General features: G+C 33.5%; 2 protein-coding genes and 1 pseudogene across 5 annotated transcripts in view; 2 read left to right on the plus strand and 1 right to left on the minus strand.

The window, feature by feature from the left end:
- LOC124443551 overlaps window positions 1-1,475 on the plus strand; it is an 8,624-nt pseudogene extending 7,149 nt beyond the window's left edge.
- Window positions 1-15,720, plus strand: part of LOC124443729 (fibroblast growth factor 8b-like) — a 23,166-nt gene extending 7,446 nt beyond the window's left edge. The window contains exons 2-6 of one of the 3 annotated variants that reach the window (XM_046994240.1): window positions 9,464-9,617; window positions 9,727-9,763; window positions 9,871-10,030; window positions 14,597-14,700; window positions 14,797-15,720. In XM_046994240.1, the coding sequence (XP_046850196.1) occupies window positions 9,580-9,617; window positions 9,727-9,763; window positions 9,871-10,030; window positions 14,597-14,700; window positions 14,797-15,237 (780 nt within the window). In that variant the 5' untranslated portion in view covers window positions 9,464-9,579 and the 3' untranslated portion in view covers window positions 15,238-15,720. Of the gene's footprint in view, window positions 1-8,247; window positions 8,369-9,463; window positions 9,618-9,726; window positions 9,764-9,870; window positions 10,031-14,596; window positions 14,701-14,796 lie in introns of those variants that run through there. The other 2 variants (XM_046994241.1, XM_046994242.1) reach the window with 2 other exon arrangements.
- LOC124443728 (eukaryotic translation initiation factor 2-alpha kinase 3-like) lies at window positions 1,279-8,287 on the minus strand. Of its 2 annotated transcripts, none has more exons than XM_046994239.1 (22): window positions 7,906-8,287; window positions 7,467-7,593; window positions 7,192-7,272; window positions 6,924-7,040; window positions 6,724-6,848; window positions 6,457-6,650; window positions 5,854-6,066; window positions 5,608-5,743; window positions 5,429-5,528; window positions 4,933-5,019; window positions 4,817-4,851; window positions 4,525-4,647; window positions 4,244-4,390; window positions 3,856-4,159; window positions 3,651-3,735; window positions 2,952-3,082; window positions 2,827-2,883; window positions 2,084-2,186; window positions 1,942-2,012; window positions 1,730-1,831; window positions 1,606-1,668; window positions 1,279-1,541 (listed from the first exon to the last, which is right to left on the minus strand). In XM_046994239.1, the coding sequence occupies exons 1-22, from the start codon at window positions 8,043-8,045 to the stop codon at window positions 1,383-1,385; spliced, it is 2,700 nt and encodes an 899-aa protein (XP_046850195.1). In that variant the 5' UTR covers window positions 8,046-8,287; the 3' UTR covers window positions 1,279-1,382. The 2 variants fall into 2 exon arrangements, with proteins under 2 accessions (XP_046850195.1, XP_046850194.1); XM_046994238.1 differs by having other exon boundaries at window positions 6,331-6,650.
- Window positions 15,721-17,417: the final 1,697 nt, after the last annotated feature.

Raw genomic sequence — 17,417 nt, forward strand, 5'->3', positions numbered from 1 at the left:
TGAAGATGAAAAATTTTTTTACCGTCACTTCATTCTTAACCACTGTCGATTTAGTACTGGGACTTTTCTGAAGCTTTGATTGTATCACATTCCTCAGGAATTTTAGTCGTTTTCGATCAATTTGAAAGACGGGTTAGCGGATGAAGACTTAAAATCCAAGGGAAGCGTTGAACCATCTTTATTAGAGCTTATGGATCCTTTTGGTTTCTTCCTTTTATAACACGACTTGACACAACGCGAGGACTGCTTTCTCGCATGTAGATTTTTAAAAGTTCCTCTTTCTTCAGTATTTTCATCCTCGTCACTATCAATAATAATTACATTAGAGATCCCATTATATTTGACGTTAGTTGTGCCGGACGTTAACGGTGTTATCTTGGTTGGTTCAACTTTTATACCATCCAACTTAGTAATTTCTTCATCCTCGTCACTACTGATAATAATTACGACGTTCGATGACATTTTTTCATGGCGTTTATCCACAGAACAAGACGAAAGAACATGATATTATTGATATATGATATGAGCTACCGAACCGCCATATTGTTTGCCCTTGAAATTAAGCTTTATGATTGGTTCAAATTGACGTCATTTTTGACAGTGCATCAAATTACTCCTTCTCTCTTAAAAAATTAACTCGTCTATTTTGAAAGAAAAAGAACTTCGCCAAAAGCATCTAGAAACCTGTAAAAACATTAAAACATGTCAGAAAGGCAAAACCTACTCTTGGTGAAAGATTGCTATCAATTTGAACAAAATAAACAAATGTCTTCAATATATTTTATGTTGTTTTAGGAAGGAAGAAACAGCAATCAGTACAAAATCGCTACTGAAGGTTGTGTAGAAGGTATAGAAAGAAATGATGGAGTCAGTAGTCTCGTATATCATTGATAACTCTAACTTTTACGATGTGTTTTAAACACAGATAATGATGAACGTGCCAGACAAATGAAAAATCTTGAAGACTTACAAAAAGAGCTTGTTGAAATGAAGAAGAAACTAAACGAAGCATCAAGTACGGTTCATGTCTTCGCAAGGTTATTTCTCACAATAAAATACACATAATTCTAGATATTGTTTCATTTTTAGTCCGTACACACAAGCTAAACATTGACGTGGCAACGATGTTCAATCCTCAGACATTAAGAAAACTTCAGTCGTACAAGGAACAATGTGATGTATGTTTAACTAGAATGTCTACAACACTTAATGAACCAGTAGATAATCCTGTTCAAACAGACAATAACACAAGTTAATGTTAACATAAACAAATATAAGTTAATGACAACATAAAAAAATATTTTATTGCTATGTTCTAGCGTTCAAATCAAACAGAACAGATTATCATACATTTATAAAAACATTTCTTACTCGTAGTTTCATTATGGTTGGGCTAATTTCACGAATTCACGATCGTAGACAGTATTAGCCATTGTTGACAAGTTGTTCAAAAGTTCAATAAAAATATGACTGTTGAAAATTTCTTTAGCTGTAGGTCTGTCTGTTGGTGATTTTGCCAAAAGCCATAAAGTTAGTTCACTCTGATAAAAAACCCAGATATTTTTACGACATCTTCACATCAGTACAATAGTGATGAAAAAATACCTGCAGTGGCATGTTTTCCAAAAATGTTTCTGGTATGATTCTCTTTCTCAATTCGGATAACGTCTGCAAATAAGGGATAGCAATTATTTTTTCCTACACAAAATCAACGTTTTTTAGTAAATACCTTCAACCTTTCCATATCAGTATGAAACACATAAAACAACTCGAAAAAAATTACTCCAAGCGAAAAGATGTCGGCACGAAAACAGTAACTCGTACCAGTCTCCTACAGCCAATGCAAACGACAGAGTCAGACAATCGAGTTGGTTACGCAAAAAAGAGGTAGAAAATGTTGATGAGAAAATAAAGATTTTTATATAACGATCAGTGACTTACCTGTTCAGGACTAGCGTAAAGTTGTGTACCAACCTGACCAGTAAGGTTTTCATTGAAATATTTCTTTGAATCTATGTAGTAATGAAATGCAAACAAAATGAATAACTTGGTTGGATCAAGATCTTTAAGAGATAAAATGTACCCTCGTATCCATTTTCATCAACAGTTGAAGAGTTTGATGCCGTAACCAAACCAAAGTCACCGACTTTAACACTACCATCCAGTGCAAATAATATATTTGATGGCTGTATTGATAAACGAAAATATCTCAGTTTATATATGACAATACTAGCACACATTCACCTCACCCTGCACTCAATAACATTATACACCCTGGTATTCAGTGGTATGTCCACCAACAACCACTATACACCCCTATAATTAGTGGTATGTCCCCAACAACCATTATACATCCCTATAATTAGTGGTATGTCCACCAACAATCATTATACACCCCTACAATTAGTGGTATGTCCACCAACAATCATTATACACCCCTACAATTAGTGGTATGTCCACCAACAACCATTATACACCCCTATAATTAGTGGTATGTCCCCCAACAACCATTATACATCCCTACAATTAGTGGTATGTCCACCAACAATCATTATACACCCTACAATTAGTGGTATGTCCACCAACAATCATTATACATCCCTATAATTAGTGGTATGTCCACCAACAATCATTATACATCCCTATAATTAGTGGTATGTCCACCAACAATCATTATACATCCCTATAATTAGTGGTATGTCCACCAACAACCATTATACACCCTATAATTAGTGGTATGTCCACCAACAATCATTATACACCCCAACTAACATAAAAAAGACCTTATGTATGTTATTTAATAATGACAAAATGAGCCAGCGCTACCTTCAAATCCCTGTGAATGTGACCTTTCTGATGAATGTAGTCGACAGCTTCTATAAGCTGAAATAAAAAACATTTTCGTTTTTTTAAACTGGACACAAACGCAGCTGGAAAAAATTACATTGAACCTGTCTGAAAATGTCAAGACTGTGATAAAAATTTCTGTTTGTCACGTTCATATTCAACCAATCTTTTAAACTTTCTCTTCGACACAATTGCATTTGAATGTAAAGCAAATGCAAGTCAAAACGATGTTTCCCTGAACACAACAATGATATTTTCAATTACAAATACTTCATGGCAAACATGTAGTCATCTTCAGAGTTAAATGAGGAGTAAACGTCAGGTTAGCCGTATTTATCTGGTTCTTACGTCATTGTATTGTGTGTACAGGACAACTTGGAACAAACACCCTGAACAGATCACAGCAATTACCGGCACCTTACAAACGACTTATTCACAATACAAACAAACGATCAACTAAAACATTACACTTCACACTAATTCACAATGACAATACACAATTGACACCCACACGTTACAGCTAGAAACATCACACCTAAATCACACATCACAACTAAAAACATTTCACTTCACACTAATTCACAATGACAATACATATTTCCTGTACACACAATACAATGACGTAAGAACCAGAGAACAAATACGGCTAACCTGACGTTTACTCCTCATTTGACTCTGAAGATGACTACCGCTAAGGTTGTCGAAACGTCAGTCAACAACAACAAAAACAGTCCTTCTCAGGACTATACCAACCTGGACAATCTACATTTACAAACATGTAAATTCTGGTTTATTGTTATTACCTGACGTTTCTAGTTCATCAACATCATTTACTTCGTCATTCTCAGATGAAGAACAATATGTCTGCACATATTGTTGACAAGAGTCCTATAGAGTGAAAGAAATCGAAAATTAAACCTTCAAACAATAAATTTATAGTAACAACAAATAGAAAAGAAACATTTTATCCTCAACACTCTCTTTCTTTACCTAACATAAGACACTTACAGATTCAAAAACCACTCCAGAACTTTCATAGCTCAGTTTTGTTGCATTGTTATTGACAGCGCTGTGTTTGGAAATTTCAAAGGACGCTGACGTGTCAACAATCTCTTCTGTATTCGGTCCCAGACCGTATGTGATTAAATCGTCTTCATTTTCAACCGTGATAGTGTCATGTCGCCTTCGACTGTAACTTATGTCAATATTTCTTTCGTAATCTGACAGTTGATCATTAAAAGACATTTCTTTCAATTGTATGTCTGATGAAGAACAAGTGAAAGATGATATCGACTCCATAGTCGGACATTTACTACATAAATGAACCAACGGAACTTCGCTCTAGTAAACTCTGATAATAATAAATACGTATAGTTAATCCATCCGGGTCTTTTACCTATCTCCGCGCAGTTTCTCGTCCCATTCCTTTAACCACTCGACCGATGGTTGTTCACACCATGAGTTATAGTAGCGTACAATACCAGGATGTTCAAAACTTGCTAAAACCTTGACTTCTCTCATCACTTTGTCTCGAGCTTTTGGACTAAAGAAAACGTTGCAAAAACGTGTAAGCCTTTTAACAAAAATAAACATTAAACAGAAGCTTTGGCCACTGTTTTTAAATTATTACAAGCACACCAAAGTAAATATTCATATATGTCAGTATATTTTTCATACCTAGAAGGAAGTCTTATTCTTTTCACAGCATACTGACGATCATCGATTTTATTTTTAGCTTGAAATACCAATCCAAACGCTCCACTACCCAAGCAAGCCATGTGCTCAAAATCTTGTTGGTATCTGTAAAGGTTATGAAAGAATGTTTCAAAAAGTTATGAAAGAATGTTTTTTTGAAAGAAAAGTTAGGAACGAATGTTTTCTTCATTCAATGTAAAAGTTATGGTGAAAATAACGTGAAATGAAAACCTTCCTTCTTTGACATAAAAAATAAGTATTTTCATCTTCTTACCTAGATATGAACTTTTCAGAGGACGATGGAACAGTCTGAAACAAAGAAACAAAGATGAATATGTTTCTTGAGAAACGTTTATTAAACTCTTTCGTCGTTGAAACAGCCAAACTTACATTTTTAATTTCACAACTATTTTGTCTTTCGTCAAACTCATCTTCATTACCGCATGAAAAATTTAACGTCAAGACTTCGTTGCTTTCCTGAAAATTATTGAACATCCATGTTTTAAACTAGCCATCAATGCTGAAAATTATTGAACATTCATGTTTTAAACTACCCATCAATGCTGAAAATTATTGAACATTCATGTTTTAAACTACCCATCAATGCTGAAAATTATTGAACATCCATGTTTTAAACTAGCCATCAATGCTGAAAATTATTGAACATTCATGTTTTAAACTACCCATCAATGCTGAAAATTATTGAACATCCATGTTTTAAACTAGCCATCAATGCTGAAAATTATTGAACATTCATGTTTTAAACTACCCATCAATGCTGAAAATTATTGAACATTCATGTTTTAAACTAGCCATCAATGCTGAAAATTATTGAACATCCATGTTTTAAACTAGCCATCAATTTTGGATTTTGTTCGTAACTTACACTTTCAATTCGTAAATCCAAAATGCGTTTTTTTCGCCAATATTTAAATATTTGTCTTGCAAAAAACACAAATGTGAACAGGAGAATTACAACTTCCCTCCTGAAAGAACAAAATCAATAAAAATATTTTAATTGGGGTAAGCAATGAAATTGTCTTGTTAAGAATGCAACATACATACCACCATTTAGATATTAACGATTTAAATTTAAAAAGAAATTCTTGATTATCAACGTCTTTGTTGAAAGTACTGTTCCTTAAACATTCTTTTCTTTCATCGAACGAGTTAATTTTGCCAAAAAAATAATGACCGTTATCTATAAGAAAAACAAAGCTTAATGAAATCAAGCTACACAGAACACTGGACTGTTATATAATGAAATAGTTAACAATGAAAATGACAAAACAACACAGTTTGCTTGCTGACCAAAAGGATAATCCCATGGACGACGAATTGCAAGTTCTGTTTTTCCAACAATAGATGGAGTACGGGAAGCTGATGTTGCTAGATATGGTTTCCAAATTGTTCTTCGAGCAACAGCTTTATAGTCATTGTGCAACGTTATTTTGTCCAACTCAATTCTTACGACAGACTTCATATCGTCGGATGGATGAATATAAACCTGATCTTCGTGACGACCTGGAACATAAAAAATCAATATGACGTGTGCACACTTGGCGATTTCACAAAAAAAAAGCTCTTATTGTTGCAAATAGTATCCCATGACATCCTCATTTTTATCTACTTTACGCATGTAATACATGAACAGTATCCCATGACATCCTCATTTTTATCAAATTTACGCATGTAATACATGAACAGTATACCATGATATCCCAAATTTTATCTAATTTACGCATGTAGTACAACAACAGTATCCTATGATATCCCCATTTTTCTCACCTATATAATACATCAATGGTATCTCATCATTTTCTTTGAAAGATTTTGGTGGAGCTGCAATCTTTAACAAATCAAGCTCCTCTAACACATCTGAATATAATAACCAAACAGCAACAATAGGATTACCCAGTTGCTGTTTCCACAACGTCTTTTGTTTGCCAGTCTTTGACCTTGTTACCATGGTAACTATTCCTTCAGGTATTGCTACTTGTATTTTTCTTTTCATATTTAATAAAACATTTTCATCTAACGGTTGATGAGAGACATTTTCATTAACATCAACAAAACTCAACTTGTGTTGTCCAACTGAAAAATTCCATCTAAAATAGTTATTAAAGAAATTTACTTGTAAACTGACTTTACTCATTATTATGTTAAAGAAGAAATGCAAACCGTTCAGTCCCAGTCCTTTCATTTACAGCTCGTACAGTTCTTTGGGTACGTTTGAGTACAAGAATACCTTGCATGGATTCAGTTTCATATCTGCTGCAACCATCATCAGAACAGGAGTAGATCACCTGATAATTTATAACTTTAAATTAATAACTCTTCAACTTCAAACAAAAATATCTTTAAAATAACTGAATTCTAACCTTTCCTGTTTCTGGATCAATTCCAGTTTGCCAAAGATTTTTACCACCAACAATACCTACTCCATCATTGATTTTGATGGAGGAGCTCAACAAAGACTCGGCATTCAAAGGTATCATCTTGATAAAAAACCATCAAAATATCATGAAAAATGTTGACCAATCATACATCATCACATCTTCATGGTGTGTAAAACACATGATAATAATGGTATGGCCACCCTGTGAGCATGCTGTTTAAGCCATATGATGATGGTATACAATCAAATACCTGAATTCCATCCCATGAAAACTGATAAAGGTCTCCATTCAATGATGGAATAAGACGAAAACCAGTAAATTCATTGATCATCTATAGAGTAATAAAAAAAACAAAAATAAAATCAACCTGAAAAGCATTTTTGTCAAAAACATGCCATGGCTTTGTCGCTCAAAATTATAAAAACGCTTAAAAATTATTTAGAATATCAAATAAAAATAAAATCAACTTGTTAAAAAACTTAACCATAAAACATATTCAAGGAGCTTACATTAATAAAAAAATACCTGAACAGAACTCAAAGTTGATAAAAGCAACGGTTTCTCGGAGACAACTGCACTCCATTTCACCATACCATCAGAAGTTGGATCCAGTCCCCATAACTTACCATCTATTGTTCCAACAATTACCAATCTATGAGTTTTCAAAAATTTGTATGTATATAACAATATACAACAATAATAAACTGAAATCTATAAACCAGTATTTGCCACCAGGGTTTTTGGCAATGGAGTCAGACAAAAGAAGCTTTTACTTAAGTATTTGTTTGAACATTGAGTCTCTAGTCCTGAGTCCTCTAACATGAAATTTGTAAAATTTCGTCAGAAGTATCCATTGACATATGTTGTATCAACTTGAGTCCTTCATGGGATTTGGTAAGACAATGAAGAAAAGAAAAATGGACTCATGAAAATTACAAATCAGTAGAATTTATAAAATACATACTGTGTTTTGCGATCAAGCTCATTTGATAACATCACAGAATTGTGAATTTCGTTGAAATTTTCTGAGTCTTTACAAACGTTTAAAGACGTAAGAGATATCAGCAATAAAGAAATACGAACGAAGTGGACGATGTTAAACATTTTCTCGATGTTAAAGTTTGTTTACATTTTCAAATTACTTGATTTTATTTCTAAGACTATAATTTACAATTGCAATATCTCAACAGCCAACCCCCCTGGAACAGGTTTATATGGATGATGCTGATTGGCTGAAACATGACATGTGATAACGCAAAATTTCAGATTACGTACTTTCTAAAAATTAATTACGCAATATTCAGAACAAAGATTGGAATCGAAACCTTTAGTAAAAGCATTTGCTAACATAAACGCTACGATAATTCAGCAAAAATAAATTTTTTCTACGGGAACCACTGAATGTTTTCATTACATACACTGCAACGGTAAGTCCTAAAAATGTATGCATTTTGATTCATATATTGACTTCTAGGTTCGTTTGCACAAAGTCGGAATAGCGCTATCCACAGGATTAAAGTGAAAAATCTACGATTTTAACTGAAAAATCAGTGAAGTACAATACTGGTTCTAGTATAAAAAAGTATCATTAACCTAAAAAAAACAAAAGTATTTTTTTCACATGTTTGAAATAATTACAATTCACTGGATAACTCTAACCAGGGTTTCGTATAACCACCCACTGAACTATTCATAAAAAAATACCGCTGGATGGGCTTGAAAAAAGAATGAAATTACACACTGCTGTGAATAAATAGTTTCCAGTCCACGAGTCCGTGTCAGAGTGTCAAATATCCCCTAAAGTATTTGGTGTACGTGTTATTAATCACACATTGTTGAGGAGTTATTATGTTGTCCAATGAGATCGTGGATTATTAACACATTCTTTCTCTAAGGATTGTTTCTTCTTTTTACTAGCACGTGTAAAACTTCACTTTTTTGTATAACAGCTGCATTTATTGTGTGAGAATAACCGTCTTCTTTTCTGCATCACATGTTTACCATACATATCGCTTGTCACCTTCAATTTTGATGGTAAAACAAGCTAGAAAAACAAGAACACAAAGATAGACTTCATTAGATTAATTAACCATTTCACGACTGTGTTTATCTGACGTTTTAACACCTGTAATGTAAACATTCATTGATTACGAAAAAATGCTTTGATTTTACATATTTTGCGAGTAAAATCCTAAATCTTTCTCAAAGTTCTACTAAATACCTTCTCGATCACATCAAAGAATGGCGATTTTCACCGCGTATAACACGCGCGGTCATGAATTTCATTAGACGGTTTAACTGGCATTGGTCAGGAAACAAGTCGATCTTATGAGATGGCAAAGCGGGATATTTATATTTGTCCAGCAACGGGGCATTGAAATTTTATATGAAAGCTGACGTTTCGAATGCACAAACATTGACGGGGTTGCGCACATCAGCTGAACACATTTACAGCCATACAAATGACGAGAATATCCACGCCAAATCGCGTTCCCACTCCCCCCGTCTGTACGCAGATTCAGAGCGCACAAGCTAGACATGTGGCAAACTATTGAACGCGTCCTTACGCAGAGGCTTCGAAATAATTCTGAAAGCGACGATTATCTGTCGTTCACAGGAATCAGAAAGAACGTTTGAAATGCATGTTTACAGAAATGGAACAGCGTCATTTTACACGTGCGTTGATTTTCAACATCATATTTCAAAAGCACTTGTGACCTTTCGCTTGCTTCTGTTTTGGCCATTCTGATAAACAGACATTTATCTCACAATATTTTTGTTCTAGATATGTAATACTGACGCTAGCCATCTCGGAATCTCAGGTAAATTGCACATGCTCAGTTGACGAGAGCATTAAAAGGGATTTTACGAAAGAACATTGTGAACTTAATGCTTTTTTCTTTTTTGTATGTTATCGTTGAAACAACAGAAGACAATTAATTTACATTGGAACCAGCAAAAAGCCAAAACAGACAAAAAGACTCCACCAAATGTTAAAACAATTCAACTCTATTCAATAAGCAGCCATAAATTCGTCCAAATTTTAAAGAAAGATGTAAGAGCAGACGGATTAAACACAAGCAATGCAAGTAAGTAAAATCATCGTTCCTCTTCCTTTGACGTATATAATACGTAAACTTGGGTTCCATTTAAGTGACAGGGTTAAATAGACGATCTATATTTTACAACACAACTCAATATGTGTGCCGAAAAAAAAATCTCGCGGTAAACATAGTTGTAACGTTGTAAATAGTAGCGCACGAGAATGATTTTTCAAAATACTTAATTGAGATGTTGGAAGAGACTGTGGTGAGAAAAAAAATTGCTTAATTTCGTGTTGTAAAAATCAACACGATGTAACGTGATAGCAAATTAACTCATTTTTCACGTTTTAACATTTTCGCGTTCTATATTTCTCCTGTTGCGAGCAGTTTTGTAAATTTGATGTGTGGTCTTGGACATTGCATGTAGTCAACTATATGAATATAGTGTTCAAATGCCACCTAGGAAAACTGTAAAACATTACTTGCGATGAAACACAAAATCGTGTTGAAATGAGGCCGTGTTTCAATAGGAAACGACTTAATTAACAAAATTACATCAGCAATATAATCGACCTGCAACCGCAAATGATTATGAACAATTCGTCAGAGAGTAGCTTTTATTCAGAAAGGCGATTTTAGTTAAAAAAATTCCACAAGATTGACACTTTGTTGTGAGCGCAACTATTTAGCATAATCTGCGCAATTGGAGAACTTTGCTTATTAACTGTCTCGAAATATTTAAAATTTTATGTCAAACAATATTCATGATTTAGATTTCCTTGCCGACATTTGCAGAGGAAGAACCTTATTTTCATATTTTAATGATATATTACAACGGAACAAATGATAGTCAAATCGCGTTTGGGGTTTCATAATTCACATGAGCGAATATAATTTATTTTGTCGGATGAAGATAATTGTTATTTTGCATAAAATAACATTTGCTGCCACTCCTAAATGGATAATCCTTTATAAATAAGAACACCCATGTTTATACACAGACACTTCTCCATGTAATACACACTTCTTTAGAGAGGAAAACTCGAGATTTAAGAACCGTTGAAGTGGTTTTCGTTCATTTATAGTTCTCGCATTTCATTTAATGTACAATGATATTCTTTTCATTATTACTTCAATAAGACGTTATGTGTGCATGGGATTTGAAAATGTGCGAGTTACTTGTCAGAATATCTGAAGACAACAACTGAAAACTATTGTCAATCACAGACACTTGCCAATGGTAGATTTACGCTAAGTATTCTGCTTTCAATTAGTTCTATAAAATGCAAAATCTTCTCATGGAGGAGTTCGCTTTTTGCATCGACATTTTGGAAGATTTTTGCAAAATTACATAGACGCATTCTTGCTTGTGTATCCCCCCTTCGGCAAAATTCAGCCCTTCTCCAAGAAATATTATCAACCAGAAATTTTATGTCACAAGATTAATGTTTTACTGCACAAAAATCAATTTATTGTCATTTGACAGACAAGACTTAAACAAACGGTTTTGATTTATTTTGCTTATTTTTAAGGTTAGGATTGAAATTCTAACATCTTTTGATTAATTGTGTAGGCGGTGTTTGTTACCGGCAAACTTCAAACAAATATTGTGATTTATAAAATTCAAATTTAACTGCATGGACACCTTACAATTTATTGCCAAATTTCAATTAAAAAAAGAACTCCTGCATGCACTGCATTTGCCATTCACGATTTAAATGAAAATGCGAAAGGTTTGTGTAATAGCACTCATCTCGATGTAAGTTTGCATACGTTTTTTAAGGAACTGTGAACTGTGTCACGCACGTGAGAGATTTGATTAAAGACAGGCGAACGTTACATATGTCGAAACATTAAATCCATTGAAACATTTTATTTCTCTGCAATTTCTCATCGTTTTAACTGATCATTTAAATCTTCTTGAGTGGGAAGAAAGGCGCGCTTTTTTATTTGTTTTCATATTCGAAAATAGTATTTTATTTCGCAGATAAAAAACACTTTATAATAAATCACTGAAAGTAAAGTTATTGACAGTACTTTCACACAATATAACACTTTGCTAGTTGGGCACTGTAAACACGTAATGATTAATTGAAATGAAGAAATTACAGTTGCTAAATGTTTCTCCGGTAAATCTTCACATCCGTAGAACACAGAATCGAGAGTTAAAATCTCCTGGCGACACTAAATCCATTTAGCAACTGTTTACCCAAGTAATTGTAAAACCTGATCTAAAAACCAAAAAAAAAAAACGCTCGAAGTAAAGATTCTTATCTATTCCATAAGACGTTCATCCTTACATAAACGGCTGTTATTTTTAACCAAATCGTGTTAACATGTCAGATATTTTCCGTTATTGTAGCTATTCGACCTACTAATTAGTCACAAATTATCAGATACACTATCTTCGTCGCAATCAGTCATTTAATCTCGTGCTTAGTGAGAAACAGAATTTGTCTATTGCCATAAATGAAATGCCTGTAGAAAATGCATGTTATTGGTAATTCTTGAAGAGAGCTTTTTCGCTTACTATATTGCGGGATTTGTGGCGTGTTTTCAGGAAGACAGACACCTGCTTACAACTGTTATAAATCCATTATATAAATAAGTCAAAATAATTAAATAAGAAAATATTATGATATATTAACACGATGACTAAATTAACACAATCAGGAAAACAGTCTAACTCACAGGACGGTTTCCTGTGCGTTCGAGACGTTTCAAGGATTTCACAAAAGTTGATTTTTATTGTATGAAATTGCGCCAGACAATTAAGGTTTAATATTTCCTACAAAAATGACGTGTCTTTAAAAACCAATTGACGAACGTTGGCAAAGACATTTGGTTTCTGACGTCTTTATATGACTAAATCTAGTTAGCAACTTGGTGCTTAATGACAATAGAAACCTATCCTTGAAATTTGACTCGTCTTACCACTAAAAGTTAAAATTTCATCCAACACTTATGTCATTGTAACATTGTATCGCTAGTTCTATGGCTATTACACAGAAATGATTCCTGTAGATGATTATCTTCTTTATCTAGTAACAAGACATTTTGTCCATCAAATATTATGTATCCACAAAATCATAGTTATATCTTCTTATTGCTCAGTGCAAATTTCGATAATAGATACAGAGAAATGTTGCTATAGAGTTGTTATAAAGACTTGATCATATTTCTTTTCGTGCCCTTAGGCTTATTCAATTAAATGAAAGATTTCAATTGAGCTATTCATTCATTTTGTGAAACATCTTTTATCATCTAGAACAAACCATAGACAGAATGTCGGTGTGGGAAGATAGAAATTAACATTTAGACATTAAGTTAATTTTCTATGTCTTTGTTCGTTGTGTTGTTTAAATGTCGAAATCGCTGTTTGAGTAATGAAAGAAAAAGTTTCGCGTCGATGCGCCATAATCATTTGTAGTTTCAATGAAGATTTATTATCTATCTTGGCTGTTATCTTAAAGCTCGCCTGCTTCTCAATCCGCTACCAATTTAGAGGCAACAATGACGTTTTAATATCGGTCAATTATCACCAAATCCTTTATAGAGAGACAATTTTGGTCATAGTTGAATTGGCTCCAACAGAGTTTGGTCGAAATGAAATTTATAAAGCAACCTCAAAATCAAACAACAGAATTGTCACAAAGTTCGCGTCATTTCACGTATAATTGTATCTTGATGATTGTTTTGTCAGCATTTAAGAGCAGACAAAAAAGACTGACACTCTAGATTGGTTACATCTGTGGGGTTTTGATGGCACATATAATACTTAAAATTCTGTCTCGCAGGGGAATAAACAGAGACTATTTAAAAAAAATTACCTGAAGAGAAAAAGAAACAGACGCGTAAAGCAAAATTACATAAATTATTTCAAAATGAACCAATTTTTTTAAATAAAATAATTTACGTCTTAAAATCATGCCAGTTTTTTGAAAGATACCAGTTTAATTTTAATCACTTAATTTTCACAACCATAATTGTTGCGAACCTGTGTAACACAAATCACAGTCACAATTACCAGTTACCGGTCGTTGGACAATGTTTGTTGACTCCGAGCCGCGCATATACACAAAACTGTTTATGTTAACTTAAACACATATTGACCATAAAGTAGAAACACCATAAAAATAATTGCTGGTCTCCATATATTAGAAGGTCATATTGTGCATAACCCTCGAGCAAAGTTTTGTAAAAAAACAGTCACAATTAGAAAAAACAAAAGAACCTACGAATACATGAAGTAAAGCATTCATTTAACAATGATTTAGTATTTGTTCTGTAAACTTTTAAACAAACATTTTCAAAATATTTTCTTTCCGACAAAGGCAACACATTGAAGCTTGAGAAACAGTTTTCGAAGAAATTCAAATGGTAGCGCTTGGGAAAGAAACCCCGATGGTTTTGCCACGTTCCCAAGCAAATTCCTATAATTTTACTGTTGAAACTCAATACTTGTCTCCTTTATCAAATATATTCATACAAGTAATTGCAGTAACAGCTGTCAACCAAAGTACTTGAAAAGGAAAAATTTTTATTAACATTGAAAATTGAAAAGAAGTTCCTAAAACCCAACTTATGATGCAATTCTTTTTCGTTTTCAAGCAATTCTGAAAATCGAAACAGATACATTTGGACGCGTGCGAATCCGTCACTACTTAAGTAATTACTACATTTGCATGAATAAAAGAGGGGACATATATGGCATGGTAAGTAAATTATATACAACTTCACATGTGAACCAATGAAAAGACGTTTTCGTCTGATATATAAAGTGATCAACCAGGTATTTTCATTTTATTTAGCAGAAAAAAAAAGGACGCAAAATGCGTCGATGCGTTTTCAGAGAGATCACAATGGACGACGGACAAACGCAATTTGTATCAGACAAGTTGTATAATAATAAAAGACGTTATTTAGCGTTCCGAAACGGAGGAGAGCCCAAACACTTTTCCAAGGTACTTACCAAGACTCAAAAAGCGACCAAATTTTCGTACCGCTTCTTGAGTCAAAAAACTCGTAAAAAAAGATTTGTTAAGATGTATACACTAGGAGAGGAGAGGACAAAATATGATATTTTACCTTTTGATAAAAGAAGAAATAAACTGAGACATCGCAGAGACATTTGCAAACGTCAATGCTCGCGCACAAAGAAAGGAAATTGGGAAACGTTGAAATTCTTCGTTACTTCAGTCGGCCGGATGCAACATCCAGAATACAGTCGATGTGAGTGTGTGGAAAAATAGTTTCCATAGAAACAATTCATTTGTTGGTGGAAAGATGGTTGTTCTGGTGTAACAGTGGCTTACATAAACAGCCAATCACAAACCAACGTGGATATGGTAGCTACCTCAAAGAAATATACGTGATGTAATTTTGACGTAAACAAATATGGTACACTACCGACCTGCAGAAATTTTGCTTGAACGCAATAAAAACTATGACAGGCAAGCTATATGCAAGTCAAAATGTATGTAAAAATTTCGTTTTATCCGGGACTTTAACACATAAACGTGTAATTAGTCTGAGTTTCCAAAGAGAGGAAAAAGTCTGACCTAATTTTAAACATTTGCGGGTCGGCAAAAAACACGTTTCTTCTTATACATTCAAAGTTATTAATATTATTATATATATATGTATATGTATATCTTAATAGAATATTCAGACACTTTATATGACTTTTGTAATAAAACTGAATACTGAATAAATTTATTTATTATTATTGATTACTTTATTTTTACACATAAAAAAATGACGCTTTTCGCAGATAAAGTTTGAAAAAAAGGATGTTTCCGCAATTTCGACGTAGTCTTGCCTGAAGTAATTTTCAAGTTTAGTTTGTGCCTTTAACATATCTTGCGATCCAATATTTAGAAGTCATAATGTCTATTCTGTCCGAATGGTTGTTTATGAAAATAGTGTTTATTAACAAGTTATAAACAAAGTAAATGGTTTGAACCCGGGAGTATCGTTATATGTTTGTAAATGATGATCGTCCAGGTTAATAAAGTCCTGAGAAGGACTGTTTTTGATGTTGTTGACTGACGTTTCGACAACCTTAGCGGTAGTCATCTTCAGAGACAAAGTTTGACTCTGAAGATGACTACCGCTAAGGTTGTCGAAACGTCAGTCAACAACATCAAAAACAGTCCTTCTCAGGACTTTATTAACCTGGACGATCATCATTTACAAACATATAAGTTATAAACAGTTGATTTTATAAAAACCTTTCAAGAAACAAGTAAATTTGACATATAAAGAAATCGTATGGTTTGAAATCAAACCACGTAACAAAGATAACTTTAACAGCATATTTAATGATCTGTAATTCACCATGATGCTTCCCTGTTTAAATTCACTGGTTAGAACGGGATCAAAACGAAGCATACTCGGAATAAAAAGTTCATGTATAACTCAATATTTGAGAAGGAAACAAGACAATTTTTATTTGAATAGTTATATTTCGAATTTGTTACAAATTCATCATCAGAGTCATTGTAACAAATTCGAAATATAACTATTCAAATGAAAATTCAAAATTGTCTTGTTTCCTTCTCAAATATTGAGTTATACATGAACTTTTTATTCCGAGTATGCTTCATTTTGTACTACATAAACTGATAACTGGATCAATACACTAAATAAATCCAATGGGTTAATCAGATTATCTTGGTTTCACGATGGAGTTTAACTGAAATGGTCACGGGGCAATGAGTTCAATTTCTTTCCAAGCAAAATTCACAGTCGGTTTAAAACAAAATCATTCTCTACGTGATAAGAGAAAAGTTCATTTCGTTATAATGACGTTTAGTTTAAAAAGTATGTTAGAAAGTCTCGAACACGTCGACATTAACAGTATGTAGAATAGCCAGCATGCATTGACTGCCAATTCCTGATACGTCCTACAGGACTGTGAAAATAACATCAAAACCATTAAAATTCGGACAAAATGATAGTCAACCCATCACGAGTTCTACTTTCACGCCGTTAAGACGTCAGGGGTCTTATATATCTTCTATTTCAATACAATTATCGTACATTGACCTTGGCACGTTTGTTGTATACACACTTGAACGCTATCAGACTTTAAAGTGTTCCGGTCTTCGTTTTCCTTGTCTCCTTCCATCTTAAACGATCAACGCAAGAATGGCGACTAGCTACAATCACATCTGTAAGGGAATTTATCCAACAACAGCGTTGCATGGACATAATTTCCGGAGACTATCGTACAGGCAGTGCGCAGTATGTTTTCAACAGGTGGTGATGTCTTACCTTACCGCCTGTTGCGACTCTTGTTTTTGTCTCATTCACTCATATTACAACGCAAATTATCAGCTTAAGACGCACAATTATATTCGACTTAACATGAAGAAATTGTACACTAACGCCGACGCAATTTTGACGTTTGAATTTCTTAGCGAAAAAG

The sequence above is a fragment of the Xenia sp. Carnegie-2017 genome, unplaced genomic scaffold (assembly GCF_021976095.1).
Source record: "Xenia sp. Carnegie-2017 unplaced genomic scaffold, XeniaSp_v1 HiC_scaffold_21, whole genome shotgun sequence".
NCBI lineage: Eukaryota > Metazoa > Cnidaria > Anthozoa > Malacalcyonacea > Xeniidae > Xenia > Xenia sp. Carnegie-2017.